The sequence below is a fragment of the Trichosurus vulpecula genome, chromosome 1, assembly GCF_011100635.1.
Source record: "Trichosurus vulpecula isolate mTriVul1 chromosome 1, mTriVul1.pri, whole genome shotgun sequence".
Classification (NCBI taxonomy): Eukaryota; Metazoa; Chordata; class Mammalia; order Diprotodontia; family Phalangeridae; genus Trichosurus; species Trichosurus vulpecula.
In genome coordinates this window covers 240568489-240592041 of record NC_050573.1, presented here as the reverse complement: position 1 = coordinate 240592041, position 23553 = coordinate 240568489, and the positions used below count along the sequence as shown (strand labels likewise).

Sequence of the window (23553 nt, the reverse complement as noted above, 5' to 3'; positions counted from 1 at the left end):
GTGCAAGGCACTGTGCTAGGCCCTAGGGACATAAAGACACAAAGGAAGCTGTCCCTTACTTCACCACGAGCACAGATGTATGTGATCTAAGGGAGTTTGAGGAAGGCAGAACTAACTCCTGGAGAGAGTGGGGACAGCACCAGGAAAGGCTTCAAAAAGGAGGTGGTGCTTAAGCCAAGTCTCACAGTAAGCTGTCTCTCACTTAAATCCAGTTCTCTTGCTTGTCACGGCATCACCTCCCTGATGTCATAGCCCTCTTCAAGAACAAAGGACAGGGGCAGCTAGGTGGCACAGTGAGTAGAGCACCGGCCCTGGAGTCAGGAGGACCTGAGTTCAGATTCGGCCTCAGACACTTGACACATGTAACCCCAATTGCCCTGCCAAAAAAAATTTAAGAACAAAGGACAAACAACAGTAAGACAAAGATTCTCAGAGACAAGAGAGGAGACTTGATTGTATTCAAGGCTTAGGGGACATTGTGATGAATACATGTTGAGTCTGGTGGAAATCTTGTAGTCTTGTTTGACTGGAATGTAGCACGTGTGAAGATAGTATTGTGATGTAATGCTAAGAAGGTGGTAGGTTGGAGGGCACTTGTTAAGGGCCTTAAATTCCAGTTGAAGAGTTTGTATTTTATCCTTGAGGGCAATAGGAAGCTACTAAATTTATGTGTGTAACTTAAAATCAGAAGTTTAAAGCTGAATGACCTTGGGAAATCCATATTACTCATTTTGCAGAGGATGAAATGTTAGCCTGGAGGAGCTAAAATGATTTGCTTAAGGTTATTGAGTTGGTTATTAGGCGGTAGTATGATATGAGAGAAAACATTGGAATATTATTAGTCACGAAGACCTGACGTAATTTGAGATTCTTAATAGAAGAAATCAGAGAAGGTAATTGTCCTATTGTAAGAGGGATATTGATAGATGATAGTTTAGTGTGATGGTAGGTGTGAATGATAGTAGATTCTGGAAACTGTTTATTATAAAATATAAGCTCACAAATAATAGACTTGGGCAAGGAGTGATATATGATAGCAATCTTCAGACATCAAATGCTGTCAAGTAGAAAGATTTATTTGGTATTTCTCCAAAGGGCAGAGATAGGACCAAATTATGAAAACTATTAGGAGGAAGAATTCTGCTGAACATAATGAAGAATTTTAAAAATAATTAAAATTGTCTTTAAGACCTCAAATGAGTTACTTTGTGAAGTAATGAGTTTCCTATCACTTGAAATGTTCAGGCAGGTGCTGGATAACCACCTGTCCAGAAAGTTGAGAAGGAATTATTTCATTTAGCAAGAAATTGAACTGTATAACTTGTGAGGACCTTCACATTTCTAGAATTCTGTGACTCATTCATTTTAAAGAAATAAACCTGTCTCAATTGTAGCAAATCGAGATATAAGGTGAATCATAGAGCTGGAGTTGGAAGGGACTTCGGAAACTGTCCAGTCCAGTCACTTGATTTTATAAATGAGGAAACTGAGGCCCAAGAGAAAAAAGTGACTTTCCTAAGGTCATGCAAGTGTTAAGCGTCATAGGATGTGAACAGGTCTTCAGTACCCTAAAGACAGAGTTTTTTCAACTATACCATGTATGCCTCCATGACGAGCTTATTAGAACGTTGGCCTGTTCCAGAGGGGCAGTGTTGCGTAGTAGATAGAGAGCTGGCCTTAAAGGCAAAGAGATATGGTTTAAGTCACACCTCTAATGAAGTAGGTTGTATGACCCTGAGTAAATCACTTGATCTCTCGGTGTCCCAGGCAAGTCTCTAAGCCTAACTTTGCAGAACAATTGTTTAACTGCCTTTGTAAAGGGAGTCTCCTCACCAATAAAATCATAGGTTGCAGACTATAAAAATATCTGCCACCCTCAGTAGTTGCCAGTTCACTACTGACTACCACAAATTTTAACCTAGCAGTAGTGCTCAACAGATTAACGTTGTAGCCAGAATTTTTATGAGAGGATTCTTCGTACTTCAGCTTCTGAGTCTCAGGCAAGAATTTACTTTTTTTGGTGCCTAAGTTGTGTTTTAGGGGAATTTGTATTTAGATGCTCACTCCCACCCCTAATGTTTAGTTTCTTAATTTGTTTCATTACAGGTAAATGAAATATAACTTTTCAAAGAGCCAGAGCTGAGATACATGAAGACCAACTGCATTATCTTTATAGGGATTTTGTAAGAGATTAAGTGTTATATGCCTCCTGTGACTAAGAAATTATAGGTCCAGTGATCTTTTTAATGACAGTTTAAAGACACACACAAATAATCCAATTGGAAGGATAACCTCAATTTATTTCCTTTCCCTGAAAATATCCATTCTTAAAGAAATCTTTTACTATCTGTTGTAGAGAAACGTTTGCTGCACAGTTAGACCTGGCAGAAACGAAAGCAGAATCAGAGCAGTTGGCTCGACGTCTCCTGGAAGAACAATATTTTGAATTGACCCAAGAGTGTAAGAAAGCAGCTTCACGAAATAAACAAGAAATTACAGATAAAGATCACACTGTCAATCGGGTAAGTTGACATCACTAAAATGAATTTGTTTCATTAAGTGTTATATCCTTAAGTATTGGCATGTTCCTGAGACTGTGATCATGCTACCCCAATCAAGGAGCACTAGCTTAGAAAGTTCAAAACATACTCTAAAATGTATTCTGCTTTGAAGTATATCATATTATATTCTCTTTGGGCATCATGTTTTCCTAGTTTTATTAAGGCAGATATTAAAATTCGCTTTTCTTTTCCATGTGTGTCTCTATTAGTATAAAATGTGGTGCGATTCATGTGCCAGGTAGAAATAAGTTATGCTTGAGATTGAACATTTATTCCAAATAATCCAAAGGTCCACATATAGATAAATAAGTTGTGTTTCTGTGTGTGTACGTATGTGTATATATTCCTGCACGATCACATATGCTCCACTGTCGCCGATGCGATGCCCACAGCAGCTGCTATGAATATGCTGCTGTATTCCCAGGTTTGAATCACTAAATATAACATGCTTTCTTGTTCAAAGACAAAACCAAGATATTTATTCAGGCACCAGAAAGCCAAATCCACTATAGTAACAAAGAAGTGTGTACATGTTACCAATGCAGGGAGCACCACCATCCCCAAGCCTTCCCTCTGTTAGGGCCTCCCCACAAACAAACTCCCTTAGACAAAATGCCCCTCTCTCTCACTCACACCAGCTGCTCTGCCTCTGCTGTGCCTGCTCTCTCTCCTAGCTTTGTCTCATTCTCACTTCCTGTTCCACCCCTTCAACAAGCTCCTCCCTCCACAGGCTCCATGTGATTCAGGCTTCCATTTGACCCAGGCTTGAAGCAGGTTACATGGGTCTATTAATGGATGGGAAAGATCTTCTCATTCCCATTAACAGTATAATAAAGTTTATAGTATAGTCAGATATGGTCTGGTTTCAGTATTAGAATCATAAAATTTTAAACCTGAAGAAACATGGTAATGTTTAATATAGTTAGTTTTGTGAGTTTTGTGACTTTAGGTAAGTCATTTCATACCTATGGGCCTCAGTTTTCTCATCTGTGTAATGATGAGGTTGGACTAGATGATGTCTGAAGTCCTTCCTGACTTTGAAGTTTCCGTACTGAAAATTAGTCCAGTTAGCCCTGTTATTTGACAAATGAAGGGATTTGGGCCCCAAAAGACTGTGAATTCCCTAGAGTAACACAACTCTTTAGTGTAGCTGTAGAGCTAAATCTCTCAAGTAACCTAACTCTACGTGTGAGGGCTTTTCCACCACATTTTCTCCTGCCTTTTATTCTTCTGAGCAGCCAGACTAGTGGCAGTAGAGCAAAGATGAATTTGTGTGGGTCCTGTTTTAAATTGGGAAATACCTGTGCCACAACTACTAAAAAACTAAGACTGATTTTTATAACTCTTCACATGAGAACATATCCATGTTTATATTTATATTAATCTGGTGAAGAAAGGGTATGAGCAGAACCTGAATTGATTAAAATAAAAAATATATATATTTTTAAGTCAAAATTAAGATTTTTCCCCATGATTAGTCCATGTTAATCTGTATTTATATGAGAAGTGAAAAATTCATTTTGAGGATCATTGATTTGACTGAAAGTCAGCTTTACGTTATGATTTTTTTGTCTCATTTAGCTGGAAGAAATAAACAGTACATTAACCAAAGATATTGAATTATTAAGAAAGGAAAATGAAGAGTTTGCTGAAAAAATGAAGGAACAAGAAGGTATGTGAATTTTATAATTAAAAAAATTTTGCTAAGTATATAATAGACTACTAAGGTAAAAGAAATTTTTTAAAATCTTAGTATATAATAGAACATTAAGTTTTAAAACCACCTGTTATTTGAGAAGTTTATTATATGAAAAACACTTATTTTTGCCCCCCCCCAAATATTTTAATTTGTTGAACAGATTATAAATTGAAGAAAGAAGAGGAGATCAATAATCTTAAAGCTTCTTTTGAAAAGAATATTAATACTGAAAGAACCCTAAAAATACAGGTATGTCCTTTCACTATTTTTCAAATTATTTTACAGTTGTCAACTTATGTTTATGTATTGCTAATTTATTTAACACTATACAAAATAAACTGTGCCCTTCCTTTGAAGGCCTTACATATAACAATAATATTATTAAAAATAAATAGTATTTTTTTTTCGGTGGGATGAATGAGCATGTAGTAATCATTCATACTTTTGTTTAAAAGAGAGCTTTTAAGGGATGTACTGAGAAAAGAAAAATAGCATATATGAAACAGAACTCCATTCCATTTTACATAGAAAACCTGAAATTGAAAGTGGAAAAGAATGGATGGGGGCCTGGCTGGGGAGGAGAACAAATTGACTAAAATTAGTGAAGTGAATTATGAATACATAAGTGAAAGTGAGAGGGGCTAGAATGCCTTGAAGCTGAGTCATGTAAGGCTGAAATTTCTTCATTCTGTTTGGAGGACTGCATTGTACTCTGGCTTAAAGTATAAGATGTTCATGGAAAAAAGTTGTTATGTATAGGTGTTTTTTATACGAATACAAATTTCTAATTCTCATTTTTTGAGATTGAAATTTATAATAGAGCAGCTTTAATTTCCTGTGCTCTGCTGAAGGATTTTTAAGTCTGTCTTAAAAATTATAAGAATGGAATGAAACAACACGTTACAACACGTTACCTTGCCATGCATTGATCTTTTGATAGACTGTAAATCCCTTGAGGACTGCTTCAGTTTTGCCTTTGTTTCAACGTTGCCCAGCACATAGTAGGCACTTGATAAATTCTTGTTGATTTACTGAAACACCTGTTTACACTACTTTCTTTCACTTTGTGATATTGCATAAGTTTTTCCCCTAAAAATGTTCAAATTGCTTATGAAGAACTATTATGGTTTTTTTTTCCCATGCATTCTTTATAGGCTGTAAACAAGTTGGCAGAAATAATGAATCGCAAAGATTTTAAAATTGATAGAAAGAAGGCTAATACACAAGATTTGAGAAAGAAGGAAAAGGAAAACAGAAAGTTACAACTGGAACTCAACCAAGAAAGAGAGAAATTCAATCAGATGGTAGTGAAACACCAGAAGGAACTCAATGAAATGCAAGCGGTAAAGTTGTATTTGTCTTGGATTTTTTTTTTTTAATTCTTAAAACTTTACATAACTTATGCCAGGGGTGGGGAGCCTTCGGCCTCGAGGCCACATGTGGCCTTCTAGATCCTCAAGTGGGTCCCTTTGACTGAATCCAAACTTCACAGAACAAATCCCCTTAATAAAAGGATTTGTTCTGTAAAACTTGGACTCAGTCAAAAGGCTGCACCCAAGTATAGGCCCCATACCTATTCGTACGCTTACCGTGTCTTACTAATATATAAATTAACCCACTGTATAGACTGACCTGAATTTTTCTGTCTACACATTTATATTTAATTTTCTTTTAACGATTGATTGTCATACTTTTGATATCAGTAGGAACTTTTCTGCCTCTCAGCTGTTCTCTTAAGCAGCAGAAGATTCCAACAAGTATTGTTTGACTGATAAAAGGAACTAAAGGAATACTACCCTATGGTTTCTAGGCAGAAACTGAGCAGGGCAGAACTCAATGGCTAGTATATCTAGAATATAACTTGACCTGTTGGTGAAAGGTTTTTATTGTTTTTTAAGTTTTAGAAGATAATTTAGTTTGGGGCTCAGTGGATAGAGCGCTGGGCCTAGAGTTGGGAAGACTCATTTTCCTGAGTCCAAATCCAGCCTCAGATATTTACTAGCTGTGTGACCCTGGGAAAGTCACTTAACCCTTTTTGCCTCAGTTTCTTCATCTGTAAAGTGAGCTGGAGAAGGAAATGGCAAACCACTCCAGTATCTCTGCCAAGAAAACCCCAAATGGGGCCACAAAGAATAGGACATGACTGAAATGACAGAACAACAAATAATATGAGAGTTTACTTATTCTCACTAGACTACAAGTTTCTAAAACTAAAAGAGCAATCTCGATATGTGCGATAACTATGAATTAATTTATTAGAGTATATAATTGCTGCTGTTAAATTTTCTTTGTACAATTTAAGCTATTTGGTTTGAGGCAGGGAAAAAAATGCTTTCTTCAGCTTTGGACATTTTCCATACTGTGTACTTTATTTTAAAGCATATTACAAAACTAAAGGAAGAAATAATAATAATAAATGTTAATTATTTTTTAAAAATGTGTCATTGGGGGAGTCCTCCTTACCAGCAGAATGATAAAATGAGGGACTTGGGACTAGGTGATCTCCAATACTCCATGGCTCTGAAAATGTTGTTATCATTGCTTGTCTAGTGCTTTGTAGTTTACAGAATACTTTTATTTCCATTATCTTATTTGATACTTACAATAAGCTGTTGTGAGCATAGTTATTTTTATCCTTGTTTTTCAGTTAAGGAAACTAAGGTTCTGAGAGGTTGTAACTTATCAAGGTCACATAACTTCTTGCACATAGTAGTACATATTTGTAGTTTTTATGTGTAATCTTAATTTTTAATTACTTCTTTGGTTTCTAGAGAGTTTATAATTGATTCTTGTTATTGAAAATTCCTTGGTCCTAATATTCTTTGTATTTTTTAAAAATTATTAAATGAACACAGCAATTGGTTGAAGAATGCACACACAGGAACGAACTTCAGATGCAGCTGGCTAGCAAAGAGAGTGACATAGAGCAGTTGCGTGGGAAACTTTTGGACCTTTCAGATTCTACCAGTGTTACTAGTTTTCCTAGTGCCGACGAAACTGATGGAAACCTTCCAGGTAAGGCGTTTCTATTTTATTTACCTTCTTAACTGGCTTTGACTTTGTGGGAATTGGTATTTTTCTCTCATTTCATTTTCTACTTTTTGTATTCTATTTTGTCCGTGGAATTAAAGAACATATTCGTTTCTGTTTGCAAAAGCCTCTTGATTGTTTCATAGTCATGTTATTTTAGGTTGACTTAAACATACATAGAATAAATAATATGTTAGATTGCTAAAAATAGTTCTAGGGTGGCCCTGTTACTGTTTGACTCAGTTACTAAGGAGATTTGGAGCAGTTGTGGTGAGCACTCCTAATCTTACGAAAAACATTCAAAATCAATTCTGTGTCCCAGTGCACTTACAGAGAGTTGTAACTGCTTTCAAGAAAAGCAGCTCTTCAAAATTAGCTTGTTCCTGTTCTTGGACTAAGGGTTATGAAGATTATTTACTTGTAGGGTAGAGTGGCATGGAAGTTTAACTCATCCTTTGAGGTGTGTGAACTTTTAAGTCCATCTTTGTAGTAAATTGAACATAGTATAATGTGACTTGTTTATTAGTATTGAAATATAATTTTATATTTTAAATACATATTCATTTATTGGGGCCATAATTGAAGCCCTTTCAGCATAGTAGAGTTTGCCAGGATTTACGTACTACTGGCATAGCCTTCAAAAGCCCTGAGTCTTTGAGGCATTGCGTATATGAGCACAGCCTATTCCTGAAGATAGCTATCCTCTTTCCCCTTAAGTTTTATTTTTTGGCTCTGATCTTCATGGCATAATCTCAAGACCCTTCCTCTTATTAGTTACCTTTTTCTGGATACTCTTTAGCTTATCAGTGTCATTTCTGAAATATGGTACCCAGAACTGAAACTCTAGATGTGGTCTGACCATGGCAGAGTACAATAAATGAAATTAGTCCAACTTGACCAGAATTGGTGAAGCCATGCTTTTTGTGACCATTGCTTCCTCTTCTAGATATTCATTGAATCTTTTTAATGGTATGTTCTAGAATCTTGCTTAGAATCAAAATCAAGCCCACCACGCTATAGTTAGTTATCAGACTCCTTTCTCTTGCCTTTTTTGAAAATTAGAATGATCTTTGTTCTACTCCATTTCCATAATTTTCCCAGTTTTCATGGGCTTCCAACAATTTTCAACACATTCATGTCCAAAGTTGTTCAAAGACTACTGGCAGTGGCTTTACAATCATATACATCAATTCCTTCAGTATCCTAAGATCTAGTTCATTAGGGAACATTACTTGAACTCATCAGTAGCAGTAAGATGAATGAAAAGCCCTTAAGAGATAGAGTTTCTGGGTAATTAATAATCAGCTTATTAATTAGGCCAGCAAATAATAAATTGATGGTCAGTGGTCTCTCAGTAATGCTTAAATATCTTTGGAAAAGGAGGTGTCCCTGACAGGTGAAAATCAACCCTGGTTGGTGAAGAGTTAATGAGGGGGTGGGCATATTAATTAGGAGGTAGGCTAAAAGTCTTCAGCTCCTCCTGCTGAGAATATGGCTTGATCATAAGACTCAGCTGCCTCTAGCAGTCTGGACAAAGGAATCTAGCTCTACCAAGAACACACTGATTGGTTTTTGGTTTTCTCCTTTATAAGCTGGGTTAAACTAAACTCTAGTGGAAGGGGTACAATGACATAGGCTTATTTCCTAAGAGCAAGAATTCACCTAGATTTGATTCTGTTTACACTCTAAACAGAAATAAGGTTTTCTAGTTCAGTGGGGTCCCCCTCAAGATCACCACAGAGAATGTACCTGTCTCATCTATCAGCAGTGTCCTTCAGAGATAGGCTTATAGGGGCTGGTCCCTGAATGAGGAAATAAAGGGAAAAAACCTTAATCCTAACTTAATAATTGATTATCAGTATAATAGAAAAAGAATAATTTCCCTGAGTAGCTAGGTGTTGTCACACTCCCTCCTTATATATATATTGGTTATCTGTTATTTTTGTCCTTTCTTTTCTGGTCCAAAGTCTTTAGGTTTGACTTTAAAAAATGAACAGGAGGGAAAACAGGTATACTAGTGCACTATTGGTGGAACTGTGAACTGGTCCAGATATTTTAGAAAACAATTTGGAAGTAGACCCTAAAAGCTATTAAACTGTTCATTCCCTTCGACCTAGCAATGCCACTACTAGGTCTATACCCTTAAGAGAACAAAGGAAAAGGAACTATATGTATAAACTTATTTATAGAAACCTTTCCTTTTGTAGTGGCAGAGAATTAGAAACCAAAGGGATGCACATAAATATGGGAATGTTTTAACAAGTTACGGTATATGAATGTGATGGAATACTATTGCGCCATAAGAAATGAAAGGGATGGTTTCAAAGAAACCTGAGAAGACCTGTATGAACTGATCTAAAGTGAAGTGAGCAAAACCAGGAGAACTATTGTAAAAAGAAAAAAACACAGTAAATTTGAAAGACTTAGGAACTCTGATCAACACAGTGAGCAGTCACAATTTCAGAGGGCTCATGATGAAACATGGTACCTACCTCCAGATAGAGAACTGATGGACTCAGTCCAGATTGATGCTTTTTTTTTTGTTTTGTTTTTGAGATGGCCTATTTGGGAATTTGTTTTGCCTATTTATAATGGGTTTGTTTTTCTTGATGGGGGTGGGGGAAATAGGGCTAGAAAAGGAAGTAGAGGGAAGAAAATGTGGATCTTAAACTAAAATTAGGGAAGGAGGAATTAAACAAAAGGATATCAAAAAGAGGGCACGTCCCAACCACAGAGAAGAGCACATAAGCAAAGAAAATTAAAGAGAGCTTACATGCCCTTTGACTGAAACGATAGAGTACATTGAAGGGAGGATACGAGATTAAATGTAATGCCAGATTGTGGAGAGCCATGAACATTGAGCAAAGGGGTTTGATTACTTCCTAAAGAATTAGGGAGGTCTTGTGAAGGGTTTTGAGAAGAGCAGTTACCATGTAGACATTACCAGAGAAGATTACAAGGATGTAAAGAATGAAGAATAGAGGTATAAAGCTCTCTTTGGCTAGTGTAATGTTCAGATTTGTGGTAATGAGGATTTCTAATAATTGTGGCAGAGGTAATAGATACAAAGCTAGCTAAAAGAGACTGAGGTAGGATTGACTGCATGTGGTAACTTATTTAGAAATGAGAAAGGAGGGGCAGCTAGGTGGCGCAGTGAGTAGAGCACCAGCCCTGGAATCAGGAGGACCTGAGTTCAAATGTGGCCTTAGACACTTGACACATATACTAGTTGTGTGACCCTGGGCAAGTCACTTAACCCCAACTGCCCTGCCCAAAAAACAAACAAACAAACAAAAGAAATGAGAAAGAACCTGTCTCACTTTCTGCTATGTGTAGAAGGTCAAATTTTGTAGAGAATTCCTATTTGTGACTATTGGATGATTTAATTTAAAAGGGCCTATCTAAAGTAAGAGAGAAAGGAGAGGCTCTCATTCTCCTGCCTCACGTAACTTCAGGAAAGCCGTTGGTAAGAGGTTATCAACCAGTTTTTATCAGTAGCTCTTATCATTCTTTTACGTTTTGGACCTTAAGGGATTTTAATAATTCCTTAAGAAGAAACTCTTTGAAATTATTTTCTGAGTAGCAATCACTGGTCTTGGTCTTTTAGATAAGTTGTGAATAGTGAGTGTAAGTTAGATTTTACTGTGCAGTTTATAAATCCAAATGTGTGCTAAACCTAAATGAAAATAACTTCTAATTATTTTTCTCTGGTTATGGCTGACTTGAATGTAAAAGCTAAAGGGTAAATTGACATAGTGAAGTATAATATGAGTATAGAATGAATCAAGTGCAAAAACATTGTAAAATCTGAGAAAAAGTAAATTTGTAACATTTTAAAATACCTAAAAAAGTGAACCTTTTCCTGTTCCTATCTTGAGATTTTTCAGAGACTCAAGATGAAAACTTAAATTTTCAGATTTTAAAGAGACACTGTAGTATTATTGTGACCAATTTTATTTTGTCGCCCTTTTTTATGCTGTTATTTACTAGTAACTTGGAAAATTCATATTAGATAAATATCGACTAACAAAGATTGCCTTACATTGCTTCCCCAGAAATATAATTACGGCGTTGATAATTCATAAGAAATGGTTACAAGAAGTAAGACTCTGAGTTTGTTAGAGGGTTGAATTCTTTTAACAAACATTTATTAGGGGCCTACTATATAAAGAATAGGCAGCTAACTGGTACAGTGGATAGAATACCGTTCCTGAAATCAGGAAAACTCATCTCCCTGAGTTCAAATCCAGCTTCAGACACTTATTAGCTGTATGACCCTGGGCAAGTCACTTAACCCTGTTTGCCTGAGCTCCTCATCTGTAAAATGAGCTGGAGAAGGAAATGGCAAACCACTCAACTGTCTTTACCAAGAAAACCCCAAATGGGGTCATGAAGAGTTGGACACGACTGAAAGGACTGAACAACAGCAGCAGCATGTAAGACTCAGTGCTAGGCTCCAAGATGCAAAGATAGAAATTGAAATAGTCTTGGTCTTCAAGGAGATTGCTTTCTGCTGGAGAGGTATAAGTAAATACAAAAAAATAGAAATGGATTTCAGTAGGTAGGCAGCACTAACTTATTAATACCAAAAAATGTGACCAAGAGGTAGTTTATATTGAAAAAAAATAAATAACTGAAGACTAACCCAGTAGCTTGTCATTCCTGGCACTGCTGCCCCAGCTCCTCCCACTACCACATATGACTATACCACCACAAGTTGGCCCTCTGTTCCTTATGGCTGTTGCTGCTTTAGACACAAACTATTGGAGTTAATCTCTTGGGTAAAGCCCTGGAGAAGAGAGAGAGTGGATGGTCACAAATCCTTAGGTCAGTCTCAAAGCCAATAAATGATAGATATACAGCTCTAAGTAACCTCAGAGGCCGTCTAGTCCAGCTTACTCATGTAACAGTTGTAGAAACAGGCCCAGAGAGCTTAGGTGACAGAGGCAGTATTTGAAGCTGGGCTCTCTGGATTTATGGCAGTGTTTTAAGAAGGGGACTGGTAGAAGTGGAGAATATGTCCAATTACAATCGCTTCTGAGTCTCCCTCATTGCAGTGTCCCAACTAGCCCCCTCACCTCTAGAGAAATAAAGATATCCCCTAAGCTTGGTAATCTGAGAGAAGAGACAACAAGAGTACAGAGTATGGGAGGGGCACAAAAGCAAGAGGCCCTGAAAAGGGAAAGGACTGGACATGATAAGCATGTGTACAACAAGGACATCACAGAAAAATCAACTATGACTGATGGGTAGCCAAAAGCAACAAATATTTGAAGAAAAGAACACACTCTTGAAGAGAAGAACATGCTGTTGGGGCTTTCCTCTAAAATTAAAAATATGTAAACCTATGGATAATTTGCATGATCCATTGGTATCTTTTCAATGTCAAAATAACTTGAGGAAGGCCCCCAGCATGCTCCATGGTTCCCCTGGGCAAATATATGGGAGAAAATGGACAAGAGATGCATTGCATGGGTAGACATGGATGACATGGATGAATTATGGCCTGCATAATCATGAGGCAGTCGCATATGCAGTGCGTAGAGCACTGGGCCTCGAATTAGGAAGATCTGAATTCTAATTTGGTCCCTGACACTAGCTGTGGGACCCTGGTCAAGTCATTGAAACTGTTTCAGTTTCCTTGATTGTAAAATGAGGATAATAGCACCTACCTTGCAGAGTTGTGAGGATGAAATGACATAATATGTGCAAATAGTATGTAGCAGGCTCTATATAAACGCATGTTCCCTTCCCTTTCCCCTTCTTTATCACTGCAAGGAATGTCCACATCGATGACATCAGGGACCCATTGAAGTATTAGAAATGTTAGCAATATTTCCTGTATTGTTAATGGATTTGTTCCCTTTGCCTTTGATGCAAATCTGTAACAAGAATCCTGTTACCTAGGGTAACCTGTGCATCATTTGGGGACTCCATATAAGTTTGGTTTATGACAAGGATGGGAGTGGGTGGGAGAGAGCATTGAGCAAGGGAGAGGGTTTGTGTACTGTTTTCTCCTCTTCCTAACCCACTACACACCTCAAAAAAAAAATTCTCCTGAGGCCTTAATTGTTAGATTTTCCCCACACCTTTAAAGAAAGCAGAAAAGCCATCTGATTTCCAGCAAGAAATTTCCACATCACTGTAGCTTTATTCATTTGGCAGTATCCTCCATAAAGCTATGAATTCAATCCACCTTCACTTGGGCATAAGGTTCTTACATTTTAACTGCTATAAAACTGCATAGATGCTGAGTAAACCTAATACCAAATGCCACAGATATGTGAAATTCAGACCTTTTATGATTTCTGATATAGAAATTCAAAAAATTTAAGACTATCCAGACGATGTTGCCTCTCACTTAACTTATAAGAAGCTAACGTTGAAAATTTGGATTAGATTGATCATGGCTTAAAATTCTTAATGCGGTGTAGGCATGGTAAGTATTAATAGCTATTCATTGATTCCAGTATTGACCTCCCAAATATCAAAAGGAGAACTGCATGTGGCAGTTCCATTGTCTTGTTAGAGAGCAAGAAAAAGCGACTGGAATAGAGCTGTGCTGTTGTGATTTCGTTTCACTAAAATGGTAGGAACCATACTAGGAAAATCTGGAAAAAGCATTTGTTTGAAATAGATGATGAATATTTTTAATAGCCTGCTGTGAAACAGCTCTTATCAGTGGGACCGTTTACTTCAGTGATTTTCTGAAAAAAGTTATTTTTTCCTAACAGTAATAATAATGGTAAATGAAGTTCCATGATCATATTTGTTGTAATGAAATTTCTCTTACCAAAAAAACTCTAGCCAGTAGCTGCCCAAATTCTGTTGTCGTGCTAAAATTCCAAGACTGCAAACTATAAAAGGCCTGTATTTCAGTTTTGGAAGAGAATTTTACATGTTCTACTCTTTGAGATTAAGATGCCTTTTTAAAAAATTGGGACAGATTTGTTAATAGGGTTGGGTTGGGTTTACCACAGTGCTCATTAGAATATTGTCCTACGAAAACTGAATAAAATGCTTGTCTCTTATTCTTTATGTCTAGTTGATTCTTCCTGCATTCCTTATTTATTTATCTTCTATTCTTGTCTTCTGTGAGTAATAGGACACTTGTGTACTTTTGCTTGCTCTCCTTTTGTGTAAACATGATGGCTCTGGTTTGTTTTACTTGCCGCATCTTTTTTTGCTAAATATTTTTTGTAGCTACTTTGAATGTTAAATGATCTTTTAAATCATATTCCATTTTAGCTGCAATCCATTGTTGAATACTTTTGCCTTGCTCTCGAAGGTTTATTTTTACCCCATTCTTCTATTATTAAATATTAAATGTTAAATTTAATGGGGGAAAGGCTTATTATTTTGTCCTGCAATATTTGTATGGCTATTAAGTTAATTTGTGATTGACGCATGAAAAAGCAAATTATAGCACTTTTTATTTCAAACGCCTGTACTGCATGCTGTCATATATGCTTTATGTTCGTTTTCTCTGTTACATATTTAAAGATCTCAAATTGCAAATTTGTTTTGATATAGAATCAAGAATTGAAGGTTGGCTATCAGTCCCAAACAGAGGAAATATAAAACGATATGGCTGGAAGAAACAGGTAGCATATACTTCTTATTTCTGAATTCTTAAAAGTTAATATACTTTTATGCCATTTATTCTTAAAAGAGAGAACTTGTATAAATTGCTACCCGAACAGGACTAATTTCAAAGCAATTGCATAATAGTATATGATCAAAATATGGGCAACATATACTGAGTTTATAATTAGAATACAGAATTTCATGCGGAACTCAATATTTCACGGTTTTTTCCATTTGATTTTGCTTCTTTCATATTAGATTCAGGTAAATATTTAGTATAGGCTGTTATTTTTGCTTTAGAGATCATTAGAGTCTAAGCTAAGTAGAATTTAGTTCTCTAATTCATAAAATATGCAACTCTAACGATTTCTTTTATTTTGAAACCAAGCAAGTTTTGTTCTTGCTAACTTTCCCCTTTTTTCCCTTGTTTCAGTATGTTGTAGTAAGCAGCAAAAAAATTTTGTTCTACAATGATGAACAGGATAAGGAACAGTCAAATCCATCTATGGTACTAGACATAGAGTAAGTTGCTTTTGCTTTTAATTTTAGGTAATATGTAGATAACTTATTCAGTAATGTATTTAATGTAATCACAATTACTTCGAGTTTAATATTCTTAAAAAAGAGCAATCATTTTCAAATTACTGTGTCATTTAACTACCTACATTTTTCTTTCACCATATACATTTTCTTTAAATAATGTTAGTATCTTACTTTGGCAAGATGTGCAAGAAAAACTACCGTAATTTTAGATTCAGACATTGCAAAAGTGAAGGCTTATGGTTTTCCCCTTTGAATTTAAAGTGTTGAATGGTTTTAAATTCAAGATACCATGATGCTTAACCTGTGATCTCATTGGTAGATGTAGTTATTTCCTCTGCTGGTTTAGATCACAAACCATCCACATCTAACCACCCTCTCTGAGGCTTCTCTGTGTACACCCATAAATCTTCCACAGGCTGGCCACCCAGCTTGATGGGGACCCTTCCTTGAGATCTCTTGACATTGCATGGATACCAGTGAAGCATGTTGAGTGAACTGTCTTCCATCTCACCAAAGGCTAACCCACCTCCTTTTTGGTCATATAGCTCTGATTTTATGGAAAGGGTTTTCCCTCTACAAGTTATCTTTGGTAACATATTATAGCCTACTCCACCATTGTTTTAGCAGTCTACCATGTAATATCTGTTTATTGAGTAGGAAGGAGGGAAATAAAGGTATCTGCCCATTGATATAATAGGTAGTCCCTGCAGTAAGTCCTATAATTGCAAATAGAGATTGTCCTATAATAATTATATCCCATAATAAGCAGGACTTTTTTCCCTTTTATAAAATTCATTTACATTAAGTAGGGCTTTTAAAAATTCAGGGATTTGTGGTTCCTTGTTAGGGTTGGAAGATGGGGTAAATAGAACAAAGATAAATACTAGAAAGTTTTGATACTTCTCTGTGAGGGAAAATATCAATGGTTATTGAAATTTCAAATAAGCAATGAAAATCGATATATTTATAGAAATTGATTTGAAAGTATATCATGCTTTGGCCCTTTTATCAAATGGCTTTCACTTCATATATCATAGATTAAATGTAGTATAGATGACTTTTTTAAAATGTGTCTTTTTTAAAAATTTCAGCAAACTATTCCATGTTCGACCTGTAACCCAAGGTGATGTGTATAGAGCAGAAACTGAAGAAATCCCTAAAATATTCCAGGTGAAAATGCTAAGTGACAATTTTTTTAAAAATGCTAACTCAGTATTAATTGGGCATCTGGTTTACAGAGCAAATATGAAATATTTCAGTATTTCTTTACTCTCTATTGATATTCATCTCTCCTTTTTCAACTCTCTCAAAATAGATATTATATGCAAATGAAGGTGAATGTAGGAAAGATTTGGAGATGGAGCCAGTACAACAAGCTGAGAAGACTAATTTTCAGAATCACAAAGGCCATGAGTTTATTCCTACACTCTATCACTTTCCAGCCAACTGTGAGGCTTGTGCCAAACCTCTCTGGCATGTTTTTAAGCCACCCCCTGCTCTTGAATGTCGAAGATGCCATGTCAAGTGCCACAGAGATCACTTAGACAAAAAAGAAGACCTAATTTCTCCATGCAAAGGTAAAAAAAGGCACATATTTTTTCTTACAACTTTTAATAAGTTTAATCCTAATTTTGAGGTACTTAAAGCATCATTTCTATCCACAACACTATAACACAAAGTTAAAAAGAGATTACAGAATATTATAGCATTATTAGGTAGGGAGAAGGAAGACAGCCAGGATTTTATAGCTATAAATTTGTTTGTAAGCATAGAGCTGAAATTATTTAATCTCAGAAATAGTTTGTTACATATGTTTTTAAAGGGGTTAAGTATAACTTATTAATCCTAAATAGTCTTACCTTGAACTGTAGTTTTTAAGTTTTATCTTTGGATAAACAAGTAAATTTATTTACATTGTTATCCATTGATGCCACCAAAAGCAATTTTAAAAAGCATTGTTAAGAATTCTGAAATCCTAGGCCAAAACTGGCAACCTTAGGAAAATAGATGGTGACTATGAAGAATTCCACGAAAAATAAGAGGAATTATGTCTTAAATAAGCCCTGCATATGGACAGTAAACTTATCACATAATTGATTAGAAGAATGGAAGAAAATTTGATTACCCTTGGTTAATGGGGCAGTGGTTTCAAGGATCCAGTGCTTCTGAAAGTTAAAAAAAAAATTTTTTGGCATCAGCATTTTTTAAATATTATCGTATGGCCTTACTGGTGACTTAAAGAACAGTGTGAAAAGACACAGCGTTGACACAGACTACAGTAAATTACTGGTGATGACACGGCAAGTAAACAGTGGCATAAAATATACCATCGAGGAAATGTATGATTTAAAAAAGAAGCGAAACTCTCATAACCAAAGTGAGGGATAGGATGGATTCCCTTATTGTTTCACTAGCGCCCATTTTAGTAGTTAAAAGACTCAGAGGAAGTCTTCCACATGATGATCTTCTGGGAGGATTTATCGAAGGACATGGATAAGAATCCCATAAAACAAGAGGTGCACTTGTGTTTTAATTTACCACTGGAGGCAGTGTCCACATTAATAAGATTTTTAAAGTATTGAAATATGAGCAATTAGAAATTGAGAAGTATTACAGCTCATATTTAGAAACTTACTTTTACTTACATATTTAATTTTTGTTTTTTCTATCTACTCATAGTGAGTTATGATGTAACATCAGCAAGAGATATGCTGCTGTTAGCATGTTCTCAGGATGAACAGAAGAAATGGGTAACCCATTTAGTAAAGAAGATCCCTAAGAATCCACCATCCAGTTTTGTTCGTGCATCTCCTAGAACACTTTCTACTAGATCTAGTGCAAATCAGTCTTTCCGGAAAGTTGTCAAAAATACATCTGGGAAAACTAGGTAAGACTTTAAATACCACTGTTTCTAACACAGTGATTAGGCATCTTTCATTAATGCTAGTAACACAAGACAATATGATCTGTAAGTGTGATAATTTTCACATTTTCTAAATGGAAGAGGATTTATGGTAATGTAGTCCTACTTTAGTCCAAAATTAGAATAATAAAACATTCAAAATTAAAGAAATGGGTTTCTTTCATTTAATCCATTTTTACTAGTGGCTAAGGTATAGTGATACCTTATTTATTGACATCAGGAAACCATTTTTTGAAAATCATTTTACACGTATTACAGAGTTCTTTGTCTTCTTGTGTAGTATGATGAACATTATTTAACCCTTTTTGTGATGCCTTAGAAACATGTCCTAAATGCTGATAGATACAGCATACCCTCAGCAATAGTTAAACAAGTGTGGGACTGCTTTATACTTAAGTGTCCACTACCTTTGCTTTCAACTCTCCGCGATACCTTCCAACAACATTCCCTTCCCTTCCTTTTAATATACCATTCTGCTATAACAAATCAAATAAAAGGCTATTACTAATTAAGCTTAATTTTGCAAAATTCTAAGTACTGTGAGCAGTTGCATTGTAGAGCAAAGGTTTTGGGGATTTTTTTAACCACTTTTTTTCTAAGAGAAGTTTTCTCACTTAACATACCTGACTTTGGCCCAGATGATTGGGATTCCTAGAAATCTAGATGGCAGATATGTATAATGTTACCATATTGGTGATTAAAAAATTTTGTCAGGGGCAGCTAGGTGGTTCAGTGAATAGAGCACCAGCCCTGAAGTCAGAAGGACCTGAGTTCAAATGTGGCCTCAGACAACTGACACTAGCTCTGTGACCTTGGACAAGTCACTTAACCCCAATTGTGTCCCTTCTCCCTTCCCCCCCCCAAAAAAGAGTAGCCTTCCCCTTAACCTTCCTGAACCACTCCCCCCCCCAAAAAAAAAAAATTTGGTCCAACAGAGTTTGGAAAACTTCAGTTTTTTTTTTTTAAATGTGTTCTCTGTATTAATGGTAATAAAATGGACTGTTCTTGCTAAATTATTTCTCCATAAAGGAATGTGCTTTACTATATACCTTGTCCCATGGGGTCTTAGAGAGAACTTCAGGGCTGTTTGTTTTCTCCCCTCAATCCACTCCCTTACACATGCATAGCAGAGCCCTCCCTGCGAATGGTTTTCCATGTATTTCTTTCCAAAATATGGATTGGACTTAGTAGAGAAGTTTCTGATGATGTTTTTAAAAAATTGTGTAAATTAGACACCTTATTTATAATTTTTGAATGGCTTACATAAAAACTAAATAGTTCTGAATATAAGGAAATAGCACTTTTCTAGTAGCTTTCCTGAGCTAAATTTGGGACTAGGCTTACTGTTCTCTTGAGAGGAGACTTTCATTTGACCCTCCACTAGATTCCCAGGAGCTGTGTTTTTAAGCATAAGGCTGTCATTATTCCCAGGAATGAAGTCAGGGCATCTAAATATGCAATGGGAAGCCTATTTAGCAGTAGCAGAGGCCTCTAAGAACCTTTTTGGGGAAAAGGGCATCTAGCTTGCCTTGTTCGTGGGGCACAGGCCATTCATCTGACCTTTGTTGTTGATCCTGTCCCCGAAACATGAGTAAGTATAAATAAAGTTAAGTAAAAGGACAAAATTTAAATGTAGTACAAATTTCGTGGGGCCAGCCAAGGAAATGAAAGGTACAGTTGTCCATAATGTATAATTTCATAAGGGATTGGGTTGCAGTCTGAAGACCTGCTGACACTGAGCTCCAGGTCAGCAGCCTATACTTTGGGAAGTATATACTTGGGGAAGAAAATAAGCTACAGTCAGGGCAAAATATTTTGCACCAACCCACTTTCATGTAAATCTTGAGCACTAACTAATAAACAGGATTCTCTCTCCTCCAAGCTGGTAAAAAAAGAATGATCACGTTAAATATCATTAACTTAGGAACCTTCTCTCCAGAACTAAAATGTTGGATAATCAAGTTATTTTGAAAACCTTTTAGCTATAAGATGCTTACTAAGAATGCATTTTCCTTAAGAAATTATAGCAGAATAATCTCCTTAACCTTTGATACTCTATTCCATTTGTAAATATTTGTTTTGATGATTTTTAAGTAATAAACTTCTAGAGATTTATTTGGCTTTTCAGATTTCTAATTTTGGTAAACTCCTTTATCCAGAATAGTTGATCATTGGGTTCGCTTCTGATTTGTTCTTATCAGTAACTGCACCATCATCCTCCCAAGTTATTTTTATTTACTTATCCCTATCCAGCATTGTCACCAAGTCCCATCAGTTCTTTCTTACAAATGCCCCTTCTGTTCTTCCCTCCCTCATTAGTTCTCCTGCCACAACCTCTAGATGAATTTTTCACACCTTATCGTAATAACCTACTAATTTTTTCTTCTCTCCACCTCCAGTCTCTTTTTTTTTCCTCCAATTTAGCCACGTGGCCATAAAAATACTTCCATGGAACTCTATTTTCTACTATATCAACTCTGAACTTGTCTCAGTGGTTTCAAGTCCTTCCATAATATGAACCTCACCTTCCCAAATCCTACTTCTCTCTACAACATCTCTACCCTCAGCTGTCAGCTTCTCTTTTTTTTAACTATTCCCCACATATGTTGTGCCTGGGTGCTTCTCCTATCTTCATGTTATTTCACTTGCGTAGAATATGCCCTCTCTTCTCCCTTCTCCATCAGTGTCTATCCACATCTCATATATCCTTATGTCACTGCTTGCTTCCACTTTCTTCTTCAAAATTGTCCTGGCTACACCAAACCTTATGGATCCCTGCCCTCTGAATTTACATCATTCACAATTTAGTAGCTGATACCCTTTCTCATATTGTCTGATAATTTAATATTTGTTAATCTTTGTTAAAATTTGTTAATCCCTCTAACAGAATTTATCAGCTTCTTGAGGACAAATAACAGGTGTTTTTACTTATTTTATATCCCACCATGGTACCTAGGACAATGCTGAGCATATTAATACTTACTCACTGATTAAGTCTATGAAAGTTACCTTATATAGATTAGCACTTTCAAAAAATTAAAATAATATAAAAATATGCTTTACTACAAAATTGTGACCAATAGAATTTAAACTTTTTAATTTGGAAGGTACTTTAAAATGCTGTACTACTTAGGACTGTCATTAAGAAACATTAATTAATAGTAATCTAAAAATAACTGCAATTTTAACTTAACTCTATTATATGTGCAGTACAGTTCTGCCTTGGGAGCATGTTGAGCTATGACTTTTACTACTTGTTTTATTTAGTATTTATATTTAATAGAGCAGTAAGATCATTCTCACCATTTATCACCATAGAGTACATCTATATCATTTTAGTAGATGTTAATTAAGCAAGTTTATATGTGCAGAATTATTGCTTTAATTGCTTAGAAATGACTTTCCAGATATTGAAGAGATTAAAATAATGTTTAGTAATACACTCTCTGAATGTAAACATTTAATTTTTTTTAACAGCTAACTGCATCGTATTGATTTATGGAATCTTGTGGGATGTCATCTGAGAATCGGGGCTTCTTTAACCATGCAGAGCAGACAGACTGTTCCTTCTGACACAAATATCACAGGCTTCAGGGTTAAGATTGCTGTTATTCTATCCTCCTTGCTTTGGCACAAAAGCACACTGAGGGTTTTTATTGCGGGTTTGCCTACAGGTAGATTAGATTAATTATTACTATGTAATGCAAGTAAAAGCAAATAAAAAGCTTAGCTAGGTATATTTTTTTAAAAGGTGCTGCCTTTTTACATTTCTAAGAAAATGCCTGTCAATCATGATGGAACAGAATTTTCCTCTTGTGAATGAGAGGAGGGGAAAGTTTCACTATTAAGATCAGCTCATGGAAGAAGTAAAGAAAATATCTCAAAATGAGACGAACTGAAATTTCTGTAAAGACTCAAGTTTTTGTGCTCTCATAGGACTGCAGAACTATCCGAAAGAAGTAATATCATCACTTGAACTTCAGTGCCCTCACTGTAAAGTGTAACAGCCTTAATTTTAATGGCCCATTCCGGACTGGAATGGAGAAGTTAAATATTTTACATTATGCTTTTACAAAGTACTGTATATGTCTCAGCAGATTTCTTGATTGAGGGGTAGAAGACAAAAAAATAATTACATTTAATCTATGCATTTTTGCCAAGCCATACTGAATTATTTTAATACTAGAGGCATTAGGAACTAACTGTACAAAAGAACCAAGTTTGAAAGCATATTTTGGGGTACATCATTTCTGTAATTTTATAATGTATTTCCTTATGATTTTAAGTGATAAAGACATTAAGTTAACAAAACATATAAGAAATGTATGCACTGTTTGAAATGTAAATTATTTTTAGAACACTTTTAATGGGTGGTGCATTGCCCTTCTAGTGCCTTAATTTGAGATAATTATTTTACTGCCATGTCTAAATGTAGAAATTTCAAAAAACAAAACCATATTTCCTGACAGTTGTGTGTCAGTGGGCTTTTTATTGATAATTGGTTTAATTTAAAGTATTTTTAGAGGTTGGTTTGAATTTCACAAATTGAGTACAATCTTTGCATGAAATTATCTGCTACAGTGAATAAATTCCTGAAAGTATCTGCAAAAAGTGTAGAAAGGTGCATTCATAAAAGCAAAAGCAAACTATGTATGGCATACATCTGTGGTGTTTTCCAGTTAATATAGGAATTACCAGATAAATACTGTTAAACTCTTGTTCTATAACAAGAGTTGATTCATGGTATGGGCAGTATGATTTTTTTTTATTTTTTTAACCAAATACCTCCTCAGTAATTTATAATGGCTTTGCAGTTATGTGTATCAAATAAGAAGCACTGGAAAACTGATTCGTCTCTAGGACGATATGCATGTTTCAAGTGGTATTGGAAGCCGCACTGATGGATATGTAATAATAAACATATCTGTTATTAATATGCTAATGACTCTGTGCTCATTTAATGAGAAATAAAAATAATTTATGAAAGGATACCTTTGAAATGACTGCTATGATATTTTCTAAAATTGATTGTTTTTTAGAATACATAGGAAGCATGCTGTAAAATAATCAACTTGTATATGTGTATATGTATATATGTGTGTATATGTGTGTGTATAAATATGCACATATATTTATATATATAAAGTGTCCTCCCCTAAAAGAGTTAAAATAAAGGTTCTGAAATTAGACTCCATTTAAAAAAAAAAAAC

General features: G+C 35.5%; 1 protein-coding gene across 2 annotated transcripts in view; it reads left to right on the top strand.

The window, feature by feature from the left end:
- Positions 1–23281, top strand: part of ROCK1 (Rho associated coiled-coil containing protein kinase 1) — a 147331-nt gene extending 124050 nt beyond the window's left edge. For both annotated transcript variants that reach the window (XM_036755897.1, XM_036755889.1), the window contains exons 23-33: positions 2357–2522; positions 4143–4233; positions 4421–4509; positions 5415–5603; positions 7116–7275; positions 14824–14894; positions 15311–15399; positions 16512–16590; positions 16736–16997; positions 18100–18307; positions 21821–23281. In XM_036755897.1, coding sequence (XP_036611792.1) covers positions 2357–2522; positions 4143–4233; positions 4421–4509; positions 5415–5603; positions 7116–7275; positions 14824–14894; positions 15311–15399; positions 16512–16590; positions 16736–16997; positions 18100–18307; positions 21821–21824 — 1408 coding nt within the window. In that variant the 3' untranslated portion in view covers positions 21825–23281. The remainder of the gene's footprint in view (positions 1–2356; positions 2523–4142; positions 4234–4420; positions 4510–5414; positions 5604–7115; positions 7276–14823; positions 14895–15310; positions 15400–16511; positions 16591–16735; positions 16998–18099; positions 18308–21820) is intronic.
- Positions 23282–23553: the final 272 nt, after the last annotated feature.